Source organism: Ctenopharyngodon idella, chromosome 15 (assembly GCF_019924925.1).
Source record: "Ctenopharyngodon idella isolate HZGC_01 chromosome 15, HZGC01, whole genome shotgun sequence".
Taxonomy (NCBI): domain Eukaryota; kingdom Metazoa; phylum Chordata; class Actinopteri; order Cypriniformes; family Xenocyprididae; genus Ctenopharyngodon; species Ctenopharyngodon idella.
The window spans coordinates 17,135,478-17,157,807 of NC_067234.1; the positions used below are offsets into that span (position 1 = coordinate 17,135,478).

Genomic DNA, 22,330 nt, shown 5'->3' on the forward strand with positions numbered 1-22,330 from the left:
AGGAACATCAATATTTGTAGAGTGCATTTCCCACACACCTGCAGTTCAGTTTCACTTTTCATTTGTTCAGTCTTGGTGTTTATAATAAACGTTGTTTGCCACTAATTTAGGTCTCTTTTTAATCTTGTTCTCTATACTGATAAACTTGAACATTTTTTTTGTGTGTGTGTGAGTGAGGACAAAACTACATATTTATAGTGTTTATAATGTTTGAAAACCTTAAGATTAATTTACTTGTATTTTTACATTATTTGAAATAAAATGTGACTTATACAGTGATGCAACTTGTGATTTGTCCCAGTGCATCTTATATTCTAGTGTGGATTTTTTAAAATAAATACATAGAAAAATACGTTATATAAATACATAGTTATGTAAAAATATTCAAAAAAATTGTGATTTTTAATAAATTAGCAGCCATAATTTATAATCTGAGAAAAAAAAATCTTATTTTTCAGGCATCAAGTCCATGAGAAGGAGGAATTCAAAGCTTTAAAGACCCTTAACATCTTTTACCAAGCTGGCACATCTAAGAATGGCAACCCTGTATTTTACTACATTGCCCGCAGGTAAGAGCTTTATTTTTGATTCAGTCTCTTTTTGTGTAATGCCCGGCCTGTTGCTAACTGTATTAACTTTTGTGTAACTTTTGAGTTGGGCATTAGGTTTCACTCCTCCTGTATCCTGTTTGTCATGTTTGTTCTCTTTCCTTAAGTAATTTTTGCGTATTTAAATAATCAAATGGCCTTTAAGAAGCTTTGCATAAATACACAGAATAGCAGAATAGCAACTTTTATAATTGGTTTATTGACGTCACACTGTAGTATGTCATTATATGACGTTGTATAGATTATGACACATACATACCGCTTAATAATTACATTACACCCATCCATTCTTCATGTGTTAAGGTCATTTAAAAATGCCAACAATGTCAACAAAAGTGGTTCATCTTTATTCTTCATTTGAATTCTTTATACAATCATATACACGTTTCTAGATTTTTATAATGTGCAAGTATTTATCAGAGCAGTAAGTATTTGTGAAATGTCTAGGTTTTAGCTGTTTGACAAACACGGGTGGTTTGTCAACTCCTGGTGTTGATGATCAGGACTGGTGGAAGAGTTTAAGAACCGCAGTGCAGGTGACAGTGTAAATTAGCAGTCCAGGCAGTCCCATGCTCCCCATAAGTGAAAGAGATGCAGCAATAGAAGTGCTGGGATTTGTACCTGTGGTGGTTCCGTTGGTTGTGCTGTTATTTGTACCGGCCGTGTTTGTGCCAGCGTTTGTGGTGTCGTTTGAGGTGGTGTTTGAGCCGGCGTTTGTGGTGCCGTTTGAGGTGCTGGTTGAGCCGGTGGTTGTGGTGCCGGTTGAGCCCGTGTTTGTTGAGCCGGTGTTTGTGGTACCAGTTGAGCCTGTGTTTGTTGAGCTGGTGTTTGTGGTACCAGTTGAGCCTGTGTTTGTGGTGCTGGTTGAGCCCGTGTTTGTTGAGCCCGTGTTTGTTGAGCCCGTGTTTGTGGTGCCGGTTGAGCCGGTGTTTGTTGAGCCGGTGTTTGTGGTGCCGGTTGAGCCGGTGTTTGTTGATCCGGTGTTTGTGGTACCAGTTGAGCCTGTGTTTGTGGTGCCGGTTGAGCCCGTGTTTGTTGAGCCGGTGTTTGTGGTGCCGGTTGAGCCTGTGTTTGTTGAGCCGGTGTTTGTGGTGCCGGTTGAGCCCGTGTTTGTTGAGCCGGTGTTTGTGGTGCCGGTTGAGCCGGTGTTTGTTGAGCCGGTGTTTGTGGTGCCGGTTGAGCCGGTGTTTGTTGATCCGGTGTTTGTGGTACCAGTTGAGCCTGTGTTTGTGGTGCCGGTTGAGCCGGTGTTTGTGGTGCCGGTTGAGCCGGTGTTTGTTGAGCCGGTGTTTGTGGTGCCGGTTGAGCCTGTGTTTGTTGAGCCGGTGTTTGTGGTGCCGGTTGAGCCGGTGTTTGTTGAGCCGGTGTTTGTGGTGCCGGTTGAGCCGGTGTTTGTTGATCCGGTGTTTGTGGTACCAGTTGAGCCTGTGTTTGTGGTGCCGGTTGAGCCGGTGTTTGTGGTGCCGGTTGAGCCGGTGTTTGTTGAGCCGGTGTTTTTGGCGTCAGTGGAGCTGGTTGTGGGGCTGGTACCATTGGTAAGACCATAGCTTGTAATCATAACAGCCACTAGCAGTAGGAGTATATGAGTTTTGGAAGACATATTCAGCTCTCTCACTATTAAAATAGGGAAACAACAAAATAAAATTATAATATTCCTTTTTGATGTTTTAAATGTTTCATTCTAATAGTATTTAATAACTAGGCCTATATTACTATAATGCTATATTAGGGCTGGACGATTAATCGAAAAGTAATCAAAACTGAAATTCAGAACCTGTAACCAACTTAATTTTCCCATGTAGATTATTTCGTTTTTTTTAATCCTGTTAATACTTCCCGCTTAAAAACATACTACCGTGTGTGTAGCCACGTGACTCCGTCCTGTCCAGTCAGTGGTATGAAAGCAATGCCGAGTCAACACAGAGACGGCTCACGAGCCCTGAAGTGAGATTACTTTTACTTGCGTCTTCACTAAACTTTGTCAGTTGTATGTGTTTTAAGGTTTGCCAGTTTGGACATTCGGATTTTAGGCGATCGGATGTGTATTATTATATCGAGCTGCCGTGCTCGCGCAGCCGCACTATGGTACGAACACTCAAACAGTAGCTGCACAAAACGTAAAGATCGTGTGCACAGAGAGGAACGCAGAAACTAGTTGTCAGCGCTGTCCTGTGATTTATCACTAAAGTAGCTTAGAAACTCAAAAGTTATTATAGCATATATTTTTCTACTTTTGAAGTAACTATTTACAACCCACAGCTTCACAATTAATAGAGGGACGGTATGACTAATTCACACACACAGTCGCTCTCATTACGTACTGGTACTGTGCTAATTTATCTGATTTACAACGAGCAGGAATCTGTAAGAAATGTTACGAACCATAGATAAAATAACTGCTGAAAGTGAGCTATTATGTCAGATCACTTTCAATAGGAAAAAATATCCCACCTTTAATAATAATCAAGCATATTTACAGTACGAACCTTGTAAGTAAACTTTGAGGGCAAAAAATAAAAACAGAAACAAAATAATCGTACATTAATCGTAATCGAGGTAAAACGTTCAATTAATCGAGGTTTTGATTTTAGGTCATAATCGTCCAGCCCTATGCTATATAAGACATCCAAATTTTGACAATATTACTGGGTTTGATACCATCACCTTGAAAATAACTCATTTATATAAAATAGTCATATTTACCGTTTGCCATGGATGATTGTTCGTGTGTTTCAGTTCTCTAGAAGGATGTTAGTGTGAATGACAGAGTGAAATGATGCCCTTTATTTGAGTACTTAAACCAACACCCTTTCAAGAGGCGGAGATGCATTTTTTTTTTTTTTTTTTTTTTTTTTTATTTCCTCCATAAAACTCTTCCACTTAAAGGGATAGTTCACCCAAAAAGGAAAATTTCATGTCGTTCCAAACCTGTTTGAATTTCTTCTGTAGAAAACAAAGAGGATATTTTGAATAACATTGAAATGACATGAGGGTGAGTAAATGATGACAATTTTCATTTTTGTTTGAACTATCCCTTTAATTGATGATATATACAGGCACTGATGTCACACTTGAATCTGAATCTGTTGAACTAAAGTAGGATATTAGGGAATCTAAATTGTCAGAAGAATTTTCTAGATTTTGAAATCAACAGTGTAGCTTTTACAGCCTAATTTATTTTATTAGCACTGATTTTATTTATGTATTTATATAATTGGGTTTGATGGAATTGTAGTTTTTCATATCAATTTCACCCAGCATTATATATACATATTTATTCTTACATACATATTCTTACATTCTATACATACTTTTTAAGGTCTATTCCCTCTGCCATGTGACTAAAGGCATAAGGCTTTAAAGGATTAGTTCACTTTCAAATTAAAATTAGCCCAAGGTTTACTCACCCTCAAGCCATCCTAGGTATATATGACTTTCTACTTTCTGATGAACACAATCGGAGAAATATTAATAAATATCCTGATGCATCTGAGCTTTATAATGGCAGTGAACGAGTATGAGCTGAAGAAAGTGCTTCCATCCACATCCATCCATCATAAACATACTCCACACGGCTCCCGGGGGTTAATAAAGGCCTTCTGAAGTGAAGCGATGTGTTTGTATAAAAAATATCCATATTTAAACAAGATATGAAGTCAAATATCTAGCTTCCGCCAGAACACCTTCCGTATACAAATTACGGAAAAACGGAACTGGCGCTGCGTTAGTTCCGTAAGTTGAATAGGGAAGGTGTAGGACATTCAGCGTAAGCTTTTTGAAGAATACAGAAGGCGGTCTGGCAGAAGCACTTGCAAGCCGAGCATTTGTGTTTATAAAGCATATACATTTTTATTTTTTTTAGAAAATGACCGATCGTTTTCGCTAGATAAGACCCTTATTCCTCGTCTGGGATCGTTTAAAGCCCTTTGAAGCTGCACTGAAACTGTCATTTTGACCTTCAACCATTTGGGATCTGTTGAAGTCCACTATAAGGAGAATAATCCTGGAATGTTTTCCTCAAAAACCTTAATTTTTTTTCGACTGAAGAAAGAAGGACATGAACATCTTGGATGACATTGGGATGAGTAAATTATCAGGAAATTTTAATTTTAAAGTGAACTAATCCTTTAAATCAGCTGTAGGACGTATCAGTCTCAAGTAGTCATAGGTTGGTCACTAATCCAGACTATTTATGTAGAAGTTAGAGTTATAAACAAGAGTTTGTATATCAGGTGATAGATCATACTTTTACCATTTTTAAAGGCTAAAATACAACATCATGTTCTTCTTTAGTTTTAGTTTTATTTGTATATAGACACATTACGTACAGATACATTTTCTCACGTGTTGTCGTGTCTGGTTAGGACACAGTGTAAAAGGGCTGTTTCAGAATTTGCATTGATTTCGTATTGTTGTTGTGCATGTCTGTGGACTCTTTTAAAGTGGTGGATTTTTGTCTGCATTTTGTTTAGATATAATATGAATACTTGGGAATGTCATTGTTGTATAGCCAGAATCATGTGCCATACCCGAAATATTTAAATACTCAAATAAACTTTAGATAAGCTTGAGTGACGATGCAACACTGGCCCGATTGTGCAAGTGACAATTCCATCAACTTCCATCAACAGATGCATTGTAGTAATGTGACGCCATTTGCACATTTTAAAAGAGAGAAAACGTGTCGCCACTGAATCATTCACGCTGTTTGTGAAATTATGCAAATCAAAAATGACTTATTTTATCTGTAAGGATTAATTTACTTATACAACCTACATGCCAAAGTGAATAAATGTTTGCTGGAATTTCCCCCATTATAAGCATGAGACCTGCGCGCTTGTATAGCTCCATTTAGTTGAAACCTTTTTTGATGTGGACTGTCAGCTCGGCTTTACTGTGTGTCGAAGCATTTGTCATTTTCCAGTCCTGCTGCATGGCCTGTTGACTTTATATAATTGCAGTAAAATGCTATGGGTTTTCCGATTTGTATTTTTATTTCAACAGTTAAAGGCAGCATGTCTGTACTCATAGAACACATCAGCTTTACACTTTACACAGTGTTTTAGTTTGATACATAATATAAACAATGAAATGCACAAATCTCTGTCAATGCTCAAGCATAACATTGGAAAGAGCAATCCATTCTCCATATCAAGAAACTGCTACTTGTAGTGTACTTGTATATGCATCTAGATGTTGAATATGCGTGGCCATACAGTACCCAGTCACCTTAAGTAGAAGGTTGAAAGTTTATTGGAAGCAGGCAGAGATTGCATACGTTGAAGAATGCTTAAAAGTAGCCAGAACAATGTGAAAATAAAGTGAGTCTCTCGTTTTGCATTCTTTGTGGATTTTTTTTGTTTTCTAAACTCAAGTCAGCAGGTCCTAGTTCAAGAGATTGTTATGCAGAATCACAAAGCACTTGGGATGACAACTGTACATAAAAGGCTCAAAATGGTGGTTTCAAAGCTGCATATGTGGATTTGATGGCTTGTGCTGTGAGCTTTGTCTGGAAGGACCTTCTTGGTGCTACGTGTTCGGATTGTTGTGCTTGACTGTGTGGACAGGCTATGTGGAGTTGATGTGAGAAATCCTCCACCCACGATTAATACCTTCACGCCCGCCCCAGAGGTATTAACAGGGCTTGGATTGTGAGCTACGTTCAACTGGGCTGACTTGGACAGGGATCCAGAAGTAACTGCCTCCATTGGAGCTCGGTGGATAGGATGACGGGCGTCGGCACCCAGTGGCGGCTCTGTGAATGCGGCTGAGTGCCAGGTTCTCCTAGTAGCCACGTGTACCTCTCCACATGTGGGCCTGGTGTAGCAGGGGCAGCCCAAGACTTTCGCAGGGGTTTGTTGCATCCAAGTCAGCAAATGGTTTATATTTTCTTCATCCTCACAAGCCCATGGGTTGTCTCCAAGTGTGAGGAGCTGCAGTCCATCTAGTCGATTGAAGACACCTTCACTTAATGAGGTAAAACGATTAGCATGCAGGTAGAATCTCGACAGTCTGGGAAGGCGATCCAGTGAGCCAGGTAGGATCTGCAACAAGTAGTTGTGAGAAAGGTCCACAATCTCCAAATTGTAGGGCATGTTTGTCGGGACAGTCCAGAATTTGTTGTGACTTAGATTGAGAGCTTGGAGATTGGACAACGTATTGTTTATTAAGACCACACGCTCCAGCAAGTTGTGTGACAAGTCTAGATTCTGAAGGTTCCAGTGGTAGGCCGTATCATTCTTTTCCAATTGACGGATGTAGTTTCCAGAGGCACGTATATCCCAAAGAGCTCTCGGCAGGCCTACAGGAAGGTGGTGCAGATGGTTAAAGGAGATGTCCAAAGTTCTTAAGTGGTCAAAATGATTGAGGAGCCCATCAAGATCTTGGAGCCGGTTATGAGACAAGTTGAGGAAGTGAATGTTGTGTTGCAGGCTGTCAGGAAGTATACCCAATCCTCTGGCAGAGCAGTCCACCACTCTATGGCCTCTGCTGCAGGTGCACATTGGTGGGCAAATGGCCAGCACACGCACCCCAAACAGGAGGAGGAGCAACAGGTTAGCCGGCATGGAGGCAGGGGTGATGTGGGCTGTCCTGTAAAAAGACAAAGAGAAACTTGTCACAACCTTTGTTCTTTGGGGTTTTTTTAAGGTAAATTATTAGTATCCATGCTAACTAGATACACCAAAGCCTTCTTTTAGATATTAGTGGAAGGTCGAGTCCCGGGTATCCCAGTAGAAGTTGGAACTACAAATATGATTAGCATGTACCATGTTGCCGTATTGTTCCTAATATAATATAACCTCCCCCTTTTTCAAGATGTACCTTTTGGAAAAAGGCTTTTTGAAGCCCAAATCTTGTATTTTATAAAGAGAAATTTTTATAAAGAAAATGTTTTATTTGAAAATAATTTTCATATTTTTTTCATATTTAACTTTTGTATTGAAAGTATGGTAAATACTGGTAAAATGTACCAACGATCACAAAGTACAACTTTTAAACACACATTAGTGTTGTCAAAAATACCGACTTTGGAACAAAGTCATTACTTAAATTTTAAAAAATACCAGCATTTTGAGCACTGTTGAACAGATTTTTAAACACCTGATTGGTCATTATGTTCACACGCTCAACATATGCCTCTGTTTGGCCATTGTGTTCACGCACTCAACAGATAGGTCTGTGATTGGCTACAGTGATCAACGCTTCAAAAATAGACATTGTTGACGCTCTACACCGAGCACTTACACAGATACACACGAGAGCATTTGAAAGCATAGTGAAAATCATCTTATTGTAGTGAAATCTGGGTACCGTCTTTTAAAAATCACATACGGGGGAAGTTTGGTCCCATCAGCGAGGCACACAAACATGAAAGTCATGACGATGAGCTTTTCTTTGACCGTTAGCCTTTTTAAAACTGTCGTTTTGCTTTTGTAATCTTCTAACATTACACTTTGACACCGTATTACTCGTTTTATGCGTATTTGGCGTACATTCGGAACAATATGGTAAATGTTCTTGTGAACCTTATCATCGTTTGTTCTTTACAGACCAAATCAACTTAAAATTACAACAAAGAGAACCTCAGTTCCCTCAATGCATTATTTTTTGTCCCCCTGTCTTCAACATTTATTTTTATTTTTATTTTTTTACAGTTTTATAGCTTGGTCCTTTACAGATTTGCAGAGGTGTGTAGCAATCATTTGAACTATTTATGAGGACATGTCCACGCTTGGTCCCAACTATTGCAAGACATGCCCATCACACCTTATTATAAAAGCACTTTTCAAAGACTCACACCTTAATGTGTCACTTTCCTTGTATAATCACTCCAACACTCCTGATTCACACAATGTAACACATCAACAAAGCGTCATGCCACAGGGACAGTATCATTTATTGAGCATTCTCTGTCCATTAACAACAGGTTTCGCTGTTACAACCAATACGGATCTGCCCAGTTCTCTCTCTAAATGGCTCTGTGCTAATAGGTTGAGGCTCTGCCAGGAGCTACCCTGCCATGCTGCAGCAGTGAGATGTTAGCTGTATCCCCTCCCACCCACTCATTTGTGGGGCATTTAGGGACAGCGTTGCACAGTATCTCTGCCTGTGTGCACATAGTCATGTCATGCTCTGTTCTAGAAAGTTGCACGTTCTGGGTCGCCACGTCAGGATGCAGAAAATAGTGGTGATTATTAAAGCCCAAATCATTTGCGTTACCTTAGTAAGTCCATTTGAGCAGTTTCAAGTTGCCACAGTCTAAAGACTTAATGTTAAGAGATCTAGAAATTGTTAGGGGGAAAAAAGTCTTGTACTCTGATAGAAGTGTCCCTGTTTTTTTGAATAACAATCCTCTACTGCAGACTCGCTCTGACCTAGCATCACTGTGCATTTTGCAATTGATCATGTACGTTGAACTTAATTGCATGTTTTAAACACTCCTTATGCATGTCTTTCATGTCATAAATCGCTTACCTGATTCTTTCCATTACTTTGAGTACATGTTGTTGTCCGTTCTGACCTCTCTTCCTGTTCCCCCTTTTCTAGAGCAGTAGAAGGTGATTTAGATTGCTTTGGTGTTTTGTTTTCTCAGTCTTTTATGACCGCAGGGTCCATCTTCACTGTCTCGCACTCCTGTCCGTTTTTGATCTCGCTCCCCCTCTTCTACCCACCCTCATTGGCAGCCGTGAGTTACCCTCTCTTAGCCGTTTTCCTGCCTTTCCGTTCTTCCAGGCATGGTCATGCAGTGTATTTGCACCCTTGGAAAGCCTCCGCTGCTGCTGACTGCCTGCTTACAGCACTTGTTTCAGGGCTAGCTGTGAGAGGAGGTAGAGAGAGAAAGGAGGGACCAAGGGAGGGAGATTGAAGAATCATGGGATGGTGGGGAGGGGGAGGTGGTGAAATGCAGCACAGAGTCGACCCATACTGCTGCTGATGAGGTGGGGGTGGGGGGTGCTGACTTTGGTGTTTTATATTCCGGATCTGCACACGCCACCAAATCATCTCCCTGATTTTTTTCTTTTTTCTTTTTTCTCTCAATCCCTCTCTCACTCTCATGTCATGGTCTCTGTATGTACCATGTTTAGATATCCCATTCCTCACACAGCCCAGTGCTTTGATAAATGAACCCTGCTCGACGTTACCGTATAGTGCTGATTTATTCTGTGTGACGCAGCTAAATGCAGAAGACGGGCTGATGTGGTTTAATATCCCTCTACGGCCATGTCCTCATTTAGGTGACAGCTGTTTTTATTGATGCGCTCCAGTGCTCTAGTTGAGGTGTTTTTAATTCCATTCCTAAGGATTTCAGTATAGGTCTGTGAGTTTAAACTCACTATATATATATTACAGATGCACCGATACTAAATTTCTTTGCCGATACCGATAGCCGATTATTCAGAATATTGGCTGATGCTGATACCGATAGTTTGGTTTTTCTTAAGGAAAAAAAAAATCTCTCCCAAATAATGTTGCAAACTATACAGGGAACCTCTCATTTGGTACACTACAATATTAGAGGTTACAATTAACAGCAGAGGTATTATATTCAGCTGCTGTTTATTTTCAGATATAATAATTACACTCAAATAAAAACTGAAATGTTTGTATAAAAGTATCACATAAGGTAGTTTTCATAAGCATTTGTCTTCATGGCAAATTTGCATAAACATAATTAACAGTAAATAAGCTCCTCTAGTGTTTTTTATATAAGGAACTGTGAACATTGGAAAATATTCCTGAGGTAAAAGTGACATGATGTGACATATTGTTCACAAGCTGTTTTATTGACGTCTTTCCACGGTTGAAACACAAATAAAGTGATTTCATGAGACATGATACATTCTGGTAAGTTGTACAATATATTTCAACATACCTTTGATGTTCATGCATGTTTTTCGAGATTTAACTTGTATTGAAGAGGAAGAAAAGATTTGCGCTCCGAGCTGCCGCCTGAACTGAGGCGTTACAGCGATCTGACACGTCACATTTAAGAGCGTCAAAACGCCATTTATTGTTTGAATTTCATAATTAAATTGACAGAATTTGAAAACTGAAACTTTAATTCTTATCAGAAGTAACAAAGCACAAATCTTTTTGCGATTATTGGATGGGAGGCGCTGCAAATAATATTTGATGTAGGGAAAAAAAAAACCGCAGACCTGGCAACCCTGGCTTGAACTACGGGTGATTCATAGGGTCAAAAAGAGCCTGCTTTAGCGTCACTATTTATAAACCATTAATATGTTAAAATTCAACAAGACTGATTTTCTTCACACACAGTATGTATGAGTTGCAGTCTGAACACGTCTTTCCGCACCCTTTTGATTGACAGGATATAATCGGCCCTGATCATCGGTAGCTTTTAAACAATCGAGCCGATGGCCGGTAGTGATAATAATAGCTTTTGTCAGGTGATACCGATTGTTGGCCGATACATCGGTGCATCTGTTATATATATATATATATATATATATATATATATATATATATATATATATATATATATACACACACACACACACACACACACACACACACACACACACACACACACACACACACAGAGACAGTACCGGTCAAAAGTTTGGAAACATTACTATTTTTAATGTTTTTGAAAGTAATCTCTTATACTCAAGCCTGCATTTATTTGATCAAAAATACAGAAAAAAAAACAGTAATATTGTGAAATATTATTACAATGTAAAATAATGATTTTCTGTTTTAATATACTTTAAAATATAATTTATTTATGTGATCAAAGGTGAATTTTCAGCATCATTACTCCAGTCTTCAGTGTCACATGATCCTTCAGAAATCATTCTAATATGATGATTTGATACTCAGTTATTATCAATGTTGGAAACAGTTGTGCTGCTTAATATTTTTTGGGTACTGTGATAGATTTTTCAGGATTCATTGATGAATAAAAAGTTAAAAAGAACAGCATTTATATAAAATAGAAATATTTTCTAACAATATAACTCTTGCTGAATAAAAATATTAATTTCTTCCAAAAAAAAAAAGAGAGAAAAAAATATATTGACTCCAAACTTTTGAACAGTAGTGTATATTGTTACAAAATATTTATTTTTCTTTTACTTTTTTCAGGATTCTTTGATGAATAAAAAGTTATCACAGGTTATAAAATAATATTAAGCAGCACAACTGTTTCCAACATTGATAATAAATCATCATATCAGAATGATTTCTGAAGGATCATGTGACACTGAAGACTGGAGTAATGATGCTAAAAATTTAGCTTTGCATCACAGAAATAAATGATATTTTAAAGTATATTGTAATAGAAAAACAATATTTTAGATTGTAATAATATTTCACAACATTATTGTTTTTATTTCTGTATTTTTGATCAAATAAATGCAGGCTTGATGAGCATAAGAGGCTTTTTTTTTTTTTGAAAACATTAAAAATAGTAATGTTTCTAAACGTTTGACTGGTACTGTGTGTGTGTGTGTGTACATATATGTACACACACTCTTTCTTGTAATTCTAGTGTTTGAACTAAAAATCTTCATGGATGAATGGATGGAAGGATAGATAGATGCTCCACTTGTCTTCCATCTGTTTCCACCTAGTGTTTTGAATGTGCATGTTCAACTTTTAAGAGCACCAGTGAGGTATGAATGTAGCCGTGGAGCGAAGCAGCATAGCAAATGTGTGAACACCTGCAAAGCAGCAGAGTGAGGCTTTGAGCTATTGAGCAAGAAATCCTGCAGCAGTAAATCATACCAATAAGAGCTTGTTCTGAAGAAATTAAAAATGTGTCGTAACCCTCACAAAAAAATACTGTGGTATGCTTTTCAAATAATAATAATCTTATTATTTATTATTATTGTGCCTCAAGGAAGTAGTTTAAAGTTATTGGCTCATGTAACCACTGAAGTGTAACTGAATCCCACCGGATGAAGAAAGTTTGCTTGAAAAGAAATCAAAAGGGAGAAAATAGTCTTGTGGTCTGTTTCCCAATTTGACTTCGCTGTGACATTTCCTCTCACTTCTGCTGCAGACGGTGCACAGGCCCTGCTTTCATCGCTCTGCAGAAGACGCACAGTATGCTACTTGTACTAACTTCCTACCTTGCTCAATAGTAGTACTTCAGTAGTGCCTATATCCCTAGACAGATTTTTTTTAGCGTTGGAAACCGAGAACCGGTTGTGGAGTGATTTTCACGGTGTTCGGTTCAGTTGAATTTCTTCATTTGTGTCTTGGTGCAGACAGAACACCATTTGAGATATAGTCTGACAGTGTTTAGACAGCATCTTTCTACTGGAGTTTGTGAAGCTATAATTTTATAAATGTCAAGTGAGTGTCCATTGTATCCTTTGTCCTAATCTTTATATTTTATTTGTGTGATTCAAGCAACTTTGTTTGCCTTTTTCAAGCAAACATAATGTTTGTACTTGCGTATAATTAAAGAATTGATTGTGACAGGCAATTGTATTCTCTGATGCTAATTATTCATATGTGACCCTGAACCACAAAACCAGTCATAAGGGTCAGTTTTTTGGAAATGAGATTTATACATCATCTGGAAGCTAAGTAAATAAGCCTTCCAGTTGATTTGTTAGCATAGGACAATATTTGGCCAAGATGCATCTATTGAAAAAGTCGCCTTTAAAGTTCTTAGCAATGCATATCCACTCTCAAAAATAAATTTTTGATATATTTACGGTAGGAAATTTACAAAATATCTTCATGGAACATGATCTTAATATCCTAATGATTTTTTTGGCATTGATCATTTTGACCCATACAATGTATTGTTGGCTATTGCTACAGATATACCCGTGTGACTTATGACTGGTTTTGTGGTCCAGCGTCACATATGATTAATTGGCATTAGAGGTTAGATGAGCTCCAGTAAGGTACAATAAAGTTTTAATAAAGTTGATTTGAATATTTTAAATAATAACATTTACGCTTTTTGTTTTACAGCTGAAGGAAAGAAGGAAGCATGACCGTGTTGTTGCAACACTTTTATTTTGAGTGCGTGGTTTAAGTGAGCTTGTGCTGTCTGTTGTAATGTTCTTTTGACAGCTTCTCGAGGTTTTAAGCTCAAACATGCACCCAGTGGCTTTAGCAGTGCAGTAATTAATTAGAAAACTGGCCATTGGGGTTAAATTCACTCTTTAGTTTACACCCGTGAAGCAGTACATGTAGGCACAAAGATTGCACATGCTGTAGTTTTTGTCCAAGCTAGCCATGCATTCTCATAACTACACACCGTTTTACCTGAGGAATAGTACAGCCTTGACCAAGACTTAAAACACCATAATGTGCTGATTTGAACTTTTAATGAGACATTGTTATTGTATAGTAGATTGTTGCTTTTCAAACTGCTTAAATGACTAATCTTTAGCCTTTGACTAACCTTTGACTGACCTTTAGCAGATATACACATTTAAACATTTTCAAGCAGAAAATCATGGTCAGCAATTGTGACATAACTAGAGTCTAATGAATAATAAAATAACACAATCTCTTCAATATGTCTTGAAATATGTGTTTCAATACATCAGTGCAGGAAAGAAAACAGCACCTGTTGAGCAGTCTTCTTTTTAGAGTCTTGAACAAGCGCAGTAGGTTGTAAATCCTTTGCAAAAAAAAGAAAAAAAAAAGGTCTTTGCGTATTTTGACTTTTAGAAAGCAGATATGAGTGTGTTGGTTATCTCGTTTGAGTGGTTTGTAGAGGCAGAAGCAGAGAAGATTGTCTGTTACGTGCGATTAGATCAGTGGTGGAGCAGGTGGAACAATCCCCCCATCTGATGTTTGCAAAGGAGCTGCTTCTTCTGAAAGGGAATCAAGATCTATAGACACTAAAGGTGGAGGTTTAACTGTAGTGTCCATGCCAGAAGACGGAGAGAGAGTGAGGCCATCAGTCTGCACAGGTTCTTGTGCACTTCCTGACACAGATGTTTTGGTGTCCAGAGAATCCACGGATGCTTGACCTTCCTGGGTTTCATTTTCCTTCTTCTCAGTTGAGTCTTGAGCAACCTTTGGCTTCCCGTTAGGGGCTTGGACCTCATCTGGATTTTGTCTGCCGAATGTGCTTACTTGCAGGATGTCCCCCATTAGAACTTCCTCACTTGTGTTCCTCCCAAGCGTCAGGTGTTTGGAGAGCCGTTGGGGGAGGTATCTGGAAATAGACACCTGGTTAAAGCCATGTCTGTTGATGTTCTCGGACTCATCCATATTTGCCATGTTCGGTTGAACATCGCCATCCAGAAACGGCGAGGGTCCGGCCCATTCAGGGTTTTCAAGCCGCTTTCTCTGCAGTTTGCGCTTCCTTAACAAGATAAGTATGATCGCTATGAACATCAAGACAAAAGTGATACCGATCACAGACGCCACAGCAGGACCTGGGTTTGCTTGCTGGTAAATTTGCTTTTTGGTGGTTTTCTCAGTGGTCGTCAACTTCTTTGTTGGCTTAATCATGGATGAAGTCTTAAGATCAGGACCTTGAGTGCTTGTCCACTTGTCTGTGACGGCTCCCCTCTTTGTGGTTTTCATACCACTGGTGCTTACAGTCGTATTGAAATCTGTTGCCGTTGTTATTGCGGAAGTGTGGGCATGAGTCATTGGGTTTGGTTGGTCTGTAGTCTCCATTGTGGGCTGGGTAGTATGAACGTCTCCATGTGTATTATTGTTGTTGCCCTCCAAGACTGTTTTATTTGTATGCGCACTACGGAGTCCAGTGAAATGAGAAGTAGAAGGTGTTTCCTGAGTGGCTTCCTGTACCTCCATAGGTCCTCTGCTTGTCTTTACTTCTGGCAAAACATCTGTCCATGTGGCATTGGGCGGTTCATTCGAGACATTCGATTCTGTAGCATTCTCTGTTTGCAAAAGAGATGCATGCGGTCTGTGGGAACCTTCTGTCGGTTTTTGTAGTTCCCTTTGTGGAGTTGTTACCTCTTCCTTTATTATTTGCCCTTCAGATTGTGCTCGCGTAGTAGTCGAGTTGTTTTCGCTGTCACGTATGTTCCTTCTCTTAGTCTTGTTTGATGTATCGTCTTCACCGTCGGGTGTCCTCAGCCCGATGCCATGCTGCGTCTGAGCACTTTTTGAAAGTGAAACCACGTTGTTTGTACCAGAATCAGTAGTGTAGTTCATCTGCCCCGATGCATCGTCTGCTGTGTTTGTTACGCCAATATTCTTTTGGCTGGTTGTTAAATGGCCATTTAGGCTCCATGGTAGAGAGAAGAGGAAGACAAGTGTGCAAAAAGTAGTCCTCATGGTGTCCTTAGAGAATCTTGCCAAAAAGAGACATTTTTGCACATAAGATTCAACAGACCGTTTCATCTCCTAAATTCTTAAAGGCCACAAGCAATATACTTTTAATATAAAGTGAATACTTTCAATGAATTCAGCTAAAAGTCAAGACTGGAAAACTAGTTTTCTACTTAATATGTTGTTGTATCATGTAGTTACTTTAAATGTAAAAAAAAAATACAAATTAAAGGTTTTGTTGTGCAATGTCAATTAATATAATCATTGGCTTATGCTAGACGAAACAGCAGAATGTAATCTTACCCAGGCATCCTCTGCAGCATTAGTTAAAGACTGAAGTATATTCTGATGAATACGGAACTGTCACTTCACTTGACAGGAAATGAAGCTGTGAAATGGCTGCATTTGTTTCTGCTAATAGCAGAGGTTTTTTTTTTTTTTTTTTCCTGAGGAAAGACTGTGGTGACAGACTGTGTAAAACTGTATAACGCTTTTCTGTTTAAACTCTCGTCTCAGGATATTAGGCTTTTTTGAGGTTTGCTTTGGAGCATTGCTGTTCATTTTGTAAAAGAAACAGCTGTTATCTTCACAAATATATATATATATATATATGAGTAAGAACGTAGAGCAGAAGTCGTATAAAGGGAAATGATCTCATGCCTCTTTTTTTGTAATCTTGAAAAGTTCCTTTTACTGAACACCCACCTTTCAACCACCAATAACATTTAACTACCTTAGCAGTCTCATCGTTGCAGTGAGTTTTGCACTGCAAGCAACACTTCAGGAAATTTCAAAATCATATTGTAAATAAGAAACTGAACAAGAATTTTATCATTAGCATTGAATTTTATTTTATTTTTTATTGATGTCAGAGTTCTGAGATAACAAAAACTTAAGGAATGCTCTTTATTAAAGGATCTGGAAAGTTGAATGGCATTGCTTTGCTAATTTTAAAGATTTCTGCAGTCCCTGCTTTACAGGTAGAGTCATCTATAAGTGAGCCATTCGCAGGTTGGTAGATCCAAACAGTTTGACTGACCAATGGCAGATAAATGTTTCAAAAATCATTATTTTTGCACTTCAGTTTGGTGACTGCAATGACATAGAAATGACACCATATACTTGTCCTGTTCTGTTATACACAGTTGTGTATGGAGTTACCTATTTGGGTTTTTATTTACAGTGAATATGCTCATCGGTTTCTGAGTAGATGCTGCTGTTCATATTTTAAAAAGTAGCCAAAGTGTGACACAAAGCTGAGGTTAAACAATATATATATACAATAATACACCGAAATTTCATTTACGTATTGTCCTTGTCATCTTCACTAAACAGATCTCTAGAGCTGATTGGAAAAAACTGCTTTGACTTCATCTTTGAATTCATTTCTTTTTAACAGGATAAGCAGATAATTGTAGTTAGTTAAACATTTCTCAAATTCTGTAAGACCACTTGTAACTGTGCACTTTTGTTAGCTTAATTTTTTACTGCAGTAGTTGAACTGTTGAAGCCATTTATTTAAAAAAGAGAAATAAAAATGTCATTGAGCCCAGCATAAAAAAAAAAAAAAAAACTCTTATACTTTACACCATCAGAGGCATGTTTTCCAAACTTATGGGATCTATGCATGAATCCCTAGAGGTTGAGCTCTGCATGGCTGTCGGGACGCTCTCCGAGTCGGTGGCTGCGTTAGAAGTGTTGTAGTGGCTTGGCCCTGCCGCGCCATCTTGGACCTCTTCTTCTTCACCATCGGTCTTTACGTCCTCCAGTAGAACGCTGGTTTCGCCCGGGCCCACAATTCCTCCCTCTCTTCTCTCGGTGCCCCAATAGCCTGTTCCACTCACCAGATCCGCATTGCTTCGGGATGGACGAGGGGTCCGGTGACGACGTTTCAGCCTGGAGATGGTACATGCCAACACTATGGTGGAGGTTAGAAGGATCAGGATGACGCCCCCAGCAGTGGCAGTCACTATAAATGCTAACTGGGCGTCAATAAAGCAGCTGATCTCAGAGGCACCAGTTGCAGGCAAACTCGACGTCGCAAATGAAATTTTGAGGTCTTCTTGCTCTTGGATAGTGGTGGTGTAGGACATGACATGTTCTGTGGTCTGCATTGTCACTGTATTTTGAGATCTGTGTAAAAAAAAAAGGTGCCATTATTCAGTAGGACATGTTCTTTTGAATATTGTGGTAGTTGATTTAACTTTTCAGTACAGGCACGATGCAGTGTTTACTTTTATTTAGCAAGAACACTTTAAAATAATCACAGTGACAGTAAAGACATTTTATAATGTTAAAAAAATATTTTTCAAATAATAAAAAAAAACATTTAGGACAAAGTTACATTTTAAAACCTATTAAAATAGAAAAAAAAAAAATGATTTGAATTTTTGATCAAATAAATGCAGCTTTGGTGGGCATAAGAGACTTCTTTCAAAAACATTCAAAATCATACTAATTCAATCATTTAACACACATAACTGTAATTTTAATTGGTGTATATGGATTTTAAATGCTCCAAACATTTTGTTACGATACCTTTATTATTTAGGACTGTTTAGCCACTTAAACTGTATTATAAAAAGATTAACACGGGCTAATGAGTAGTTTGTTTTCCTCCCTTCTGTTTTCCAAACTCTCAATTACACATTAGCTTTAGAGATAATTGGTGCAGTACTTACTAAAGTGGATATAGAAGCTTTCTTATAGATGTATCTGGAGCGCTGGCAGGTGTAGAACAACGACCTGAAGTAATGAGGCTTGATATATCACAGTGCAGAACACAATCACTTCCTGTCCCCACGCTTGATGGTGTTTTTCAGTTGAGATGCTTTTGACCTGTGATTATAACGGTAGAAAACATGGTTAAATTTGGATTACAGGTTTCCATTCTTGTGTAAGCTGTCTGATGGTTCTTTAAAGGAAATAGAACAGGCTGCTCATGTTTGAAGTGTTTTTAATGTTTGAAGTAAAAGTTCATGTGTAGTGGTTTTGGCATATATCCTTAAATTCAATTATTGCTCCTTAATTAGGGGTTCAAGCACGTAGTGCTGAAACCCTATTGTAATTGTAAGGATTTTTATTATTTTTCTTCCACCGTAAAATGAATCGTGCAGCCCAAACCGTAAGGCCTAGAGACTTGAAACTTTGCCAGATGATAGTCCTCAATTTGGGGAGAACATCAGAAGTTATGGCCCCAATCGGCCAATAGGTGGCGCTACAGCGATCAAAAATGCGAAACGGCTCATAACTCAGACCGTTTGTCGTAGACTCAAGTGTCTTTATATCATTGTAATCCTTGGCTCAAAACAAACAAAATGTATATCTCTGATTTCATTGCAAATCTTTCCGCCATTTTGAATTTTGTCCAAAACCTACTTTTGCGAACTAGTCCTAGGTTTTTCACCCGATCGGAATCAAACCAGTGCAGAAATGTTCTCTGGAGTCTGAATATCAATAATTATTAAAAAAAAAAAAGTAGAAATTTTGGTTCACGGTCGCTAAGGAGCGCCAAAACGTACGATTAGGGCGGAGCCACTTTTACTAAAATGGCTATAACTCGAGAACGAAATTAGATATTTGCACCAAACTCGGTACACGTGTTACGGGCTCAATCTTTGGTCACTAGGTGACACTATAACACTATCGACTTTGGTATGCAGTGTCTTGGTCCAAGGGGGCATGATAGTCTATGAGGACATTGACGTATCTCAAAAAACATGGCCAATGAAGTTTGAGCACCTATTAGATGAGGTTAACGGAGGCCGATCGGAACGAAACTCGGTGTGCATGATCGACTCATGGGCCTAGAGGTCTGTAAGAATTTTGAAAGAAATCAGCCACTAGTTGGCGCTAATGACTTTTACACCTCAGTAATCACGTGGTGTTTCACAGATCCACACAATATGCATATCATTTGAAAGATCTCCTCATGCTGAACAACTTTGCCTCAAGAACCAATGCTGTCAATCAAATCGTTTATTAATTATTCGCAAATACGTGAAAAACCTACTTTTGCGAACTAGTCCTAAGTTTTTCACCCGATCGGAACGAAACAAGTGCAGGACAATTCTCTGGACTCTCTAGATCAATAATTAACAAAAAAATGTTGAACTTTACCCTTTGGGTCACTATAACAGGGTCATTTAGAAAATGGGCATGGCTAAATATACCCAAAAGCCTATAAAACCTAAATGAAAACTCAGAACTTCACGAAAAATGCAGCATATGACTCTAAAGAAGCACACCAATTTTTGTGCAGATCGGACCATAGGTGGCGCTATAACTGTTAAAAACCTTTTAAAAACATATGTTTTTAATGGTTTTGGATGAAAATGTGTATAACTTTGGGTGTGGTCAACTTATTTTCATGGGAGTCACGTCCTTAGACTCCTGAATCCTTGCCGAGTCCAACGTTACCAGACTTGCCAGGTTTCGGCTTATGGTTTGTGCAACGTTGTGATTTAGCGCTTAAAAAAATGTTTGCGAATATCTTCGAAACTGTTAGTCCGATCGAGACGAAACCAGCGTAGGAGAAACAGAACCTAAGCTGATTAACTACATGTGAAAGCCCAAATGTCAAAATTTTGATAGGAAGTGCCAAAAAAATTCAATCAAAGATGTTCTTGGGTCATTTTTTTATGCTCTCGTGTATATATAAGTATCTATAACTTCAAAACGAAATGAGATATTTTCACCAAAATTAACACGCATATGTATGGGCACAATCTGAGGACACCCAAAAAAAGTGGTGGAGATTGGGCAATAGGTGGCGCTATAACTGTCGAAAAAACCTTAAAAACCATATTTTTCCTTACTAAATTGCCTCTATTGCCTGTAAATGGTCTTTTCCATCTATGATCTAAGTGTTTACATGCTTGCTAAATAAAATATAAAACCCCAGTAAATGCTTTTTTGTGCTTTTGGACATTATTTCCAGAAATACACTTCTCAAAGATGTGCAACCCATCCGCTTTACAACCAAAAAGACATTAAAATTCAAACCTGAATTGTAATTGTTATTTCTCTTAGGTTCAAAACTGGACAAATCAATGGTGATCTTCTGATCTACCATGTCCTGCTGACCCTCAAACCATACTACGCCAAGCACTACGAGATCGTAGTAGACCTCACCCATGTAGGCCCCAGTAACCGCTTCAAGACGGACTTCTTATCCAAGTGGTTTGTGGTCTTTCCAAACTTTGCCTATGAGAATGTGGCTGCCGTTTACATCTACAACTGTAACACCTGGGTGCGAGAGTACACCAAATACCACGAGCGACTACTGACCGGTCTCAAGGGGAGCAAGAAGCTGCTGTTTATCGATTCGCCTGCACGTCTAGCTGAACACATCGAACCCGAGCAGCAGAAGCTGCCCGCTGCTACCCTGGCATTGGAAGAGGACCTTAAAGTGTTCCATAATGCTCTGAAACTGGCACACAAGGACACAAAGGTTTCGATCAAGGTAAAAAAAAAAATTTAAAACTCAACCCAGATGTTATTTTGAGTTTGGCTAGGTACAAATATTTGCTACATTTCAATGTTCCTTAAAGAGATAGTTCACCCAAAAATGAAAATTCTGTCATCATTTACTCCCCCTCAAATTGTTGTTCCAAACCTGTATGAATTTCTTTGTTCTGCTGAACACAAAGGAAGATATTAGGAAGAATGTTTGTGACCAAGCAGATCTCGCCACCCATTGACTACCATAGTATTTTTTTTTTCCTACTATGATAGTCAGTGGTGGGTGAGATCTGAGGGAGAGTAAATGATGACAGAATTTTAGTTTTTGGGTGAACTATCCCTTCAACTCTACTGCTGGACATTTAGGGATGCACCAGTATTAAAGCTGATAATGATTTTCATGTTATGGCCGATAACTGATAGATGACCAATATTGAAATTCTCAAGTTTTGTCTAAATAAAATAAACAATAAAAATGTAAATATAAATAAATAAATTATACAAAAATGTAGGCATCACATCATTGTAATGGACAATATAAAACAAAAAGGATATTCATTTTGTGATCTGCTAAAGATCAAGATTTACCTTCTATTAATTTTTTTGTTTTGTTTTTTTTTTTTTTTTTTTTATTAAGTGAGCATTAGATGACAGCAAAGGTAATCTAATTATAAAAACAGAAGAAATGAGCATGCACAATTAAATATTCAATAAAGTAAAATCTGTAATATTGGCTCGTAACTGATATGGTACTGATACAGTCAAACCAAAAATTATTCAGATATTTTTGATATATTTTTACTAGTGGTTCAGGACACTATAGTTCATTTCTGTAAGTGAGGATAGCAAAATAAACTAAACTGTGACACATTATACCCAAAAATTCTTCATACATTAAAATTGATAAAAATTTGGAGCCAAAAATTATTCAGACACTTTGACCTGACCATGTGTTTTCTGACATAATTAAGATAATTTTTTTCTGACACAGTTTAACTCTGAGATCTTCT

General features: G+C 38.2%; 3 protein-coding genes across 4 annotated transcripts in view; 1 reads left to right on the top strand and 2 right to left on the bottom strand.

The window, feature by feature from the left end:
* The window catches only part of nf1a (neurofibromin 1a), a 93,147-nt gene that overhangs the window by 44,150 nt on the left and 26,667 nt on the right, over nucleotides 1–22,330 (top strand). For both annotated transcript variants that reach the window (XM_051861368.1, XM_051861370.1), the window contains exons 35-36: nucleotides 459–569; nucleotides 20,889–21,321. In XM_051861368.1, coding sequence (XP_051717328.1) covers nucleotides 459–569; nucleotides 20,889–21,321 — 544 coding nt within the window. The remainder of the gene's footprint in view (nucleotides 1–458; nucleotides 570–20,888; nucleotides 21,322–22,330) is intronic.
* On the bottom strand, nucleotides 3,438–11,164 carry omgb (oligodendrocyte myelin glycoprotein b). Its single transcript, XM_051861372.1, has 2 exons — nucleotides 9,084–11,164; nucleotides 3,438–7,199 (listed from the first exon to the last, which is right to left on the bottom strand). Exons 1-2 carry the CDS (start codon nucleotides 9,095–9,097, stop codon nucleotides 6,020–6,022), a joined length of 1,194 nt encoding a protein of 397 aa, XP_051717332.1. The 5' UTR covers nucleotides 9,098–11,164; the 3' UTR covers nucleotides 3,438–6,019.
* Nucleotides 13,592–16,408, bottom strand: LOC127495011 (protein EVI2B). Its single transcript, XM_051861371.1, has 2 exons — nucleotides 16,161–16,408; nucleotides 13,592–15,879 (listed from the first exon to the last, which is right to left on the bottom strand). The coding sequence occupies exons 1-2, from the start codon at nucleotides 16,178–16,180 to the stop codon at nucleotides 14,355–14,357; spliced, it is 1,545 nt and encodes a 514-aa protein (XP_051717331.1). The 5' UTR covers nucleotides 16,181–16,408; the 3' UTR covers nucleotides 13,592–14,354.

Excerpts from the sequence above, each read along its gene's own strand:
- LOC127495011 (XM_051861371.1), bottom strand. The coding sequence starts at position 16,180 with ATGCTGCAGAGGATGCCTGG. Across the intron at positions 15,880-16,160 it reads ATGCTGCAGAGGATGCCTGG|ATTCTCTAAGGACACCATGA; the intron begins GTAAGATTACAT and ends CTTTTTGGCAAG.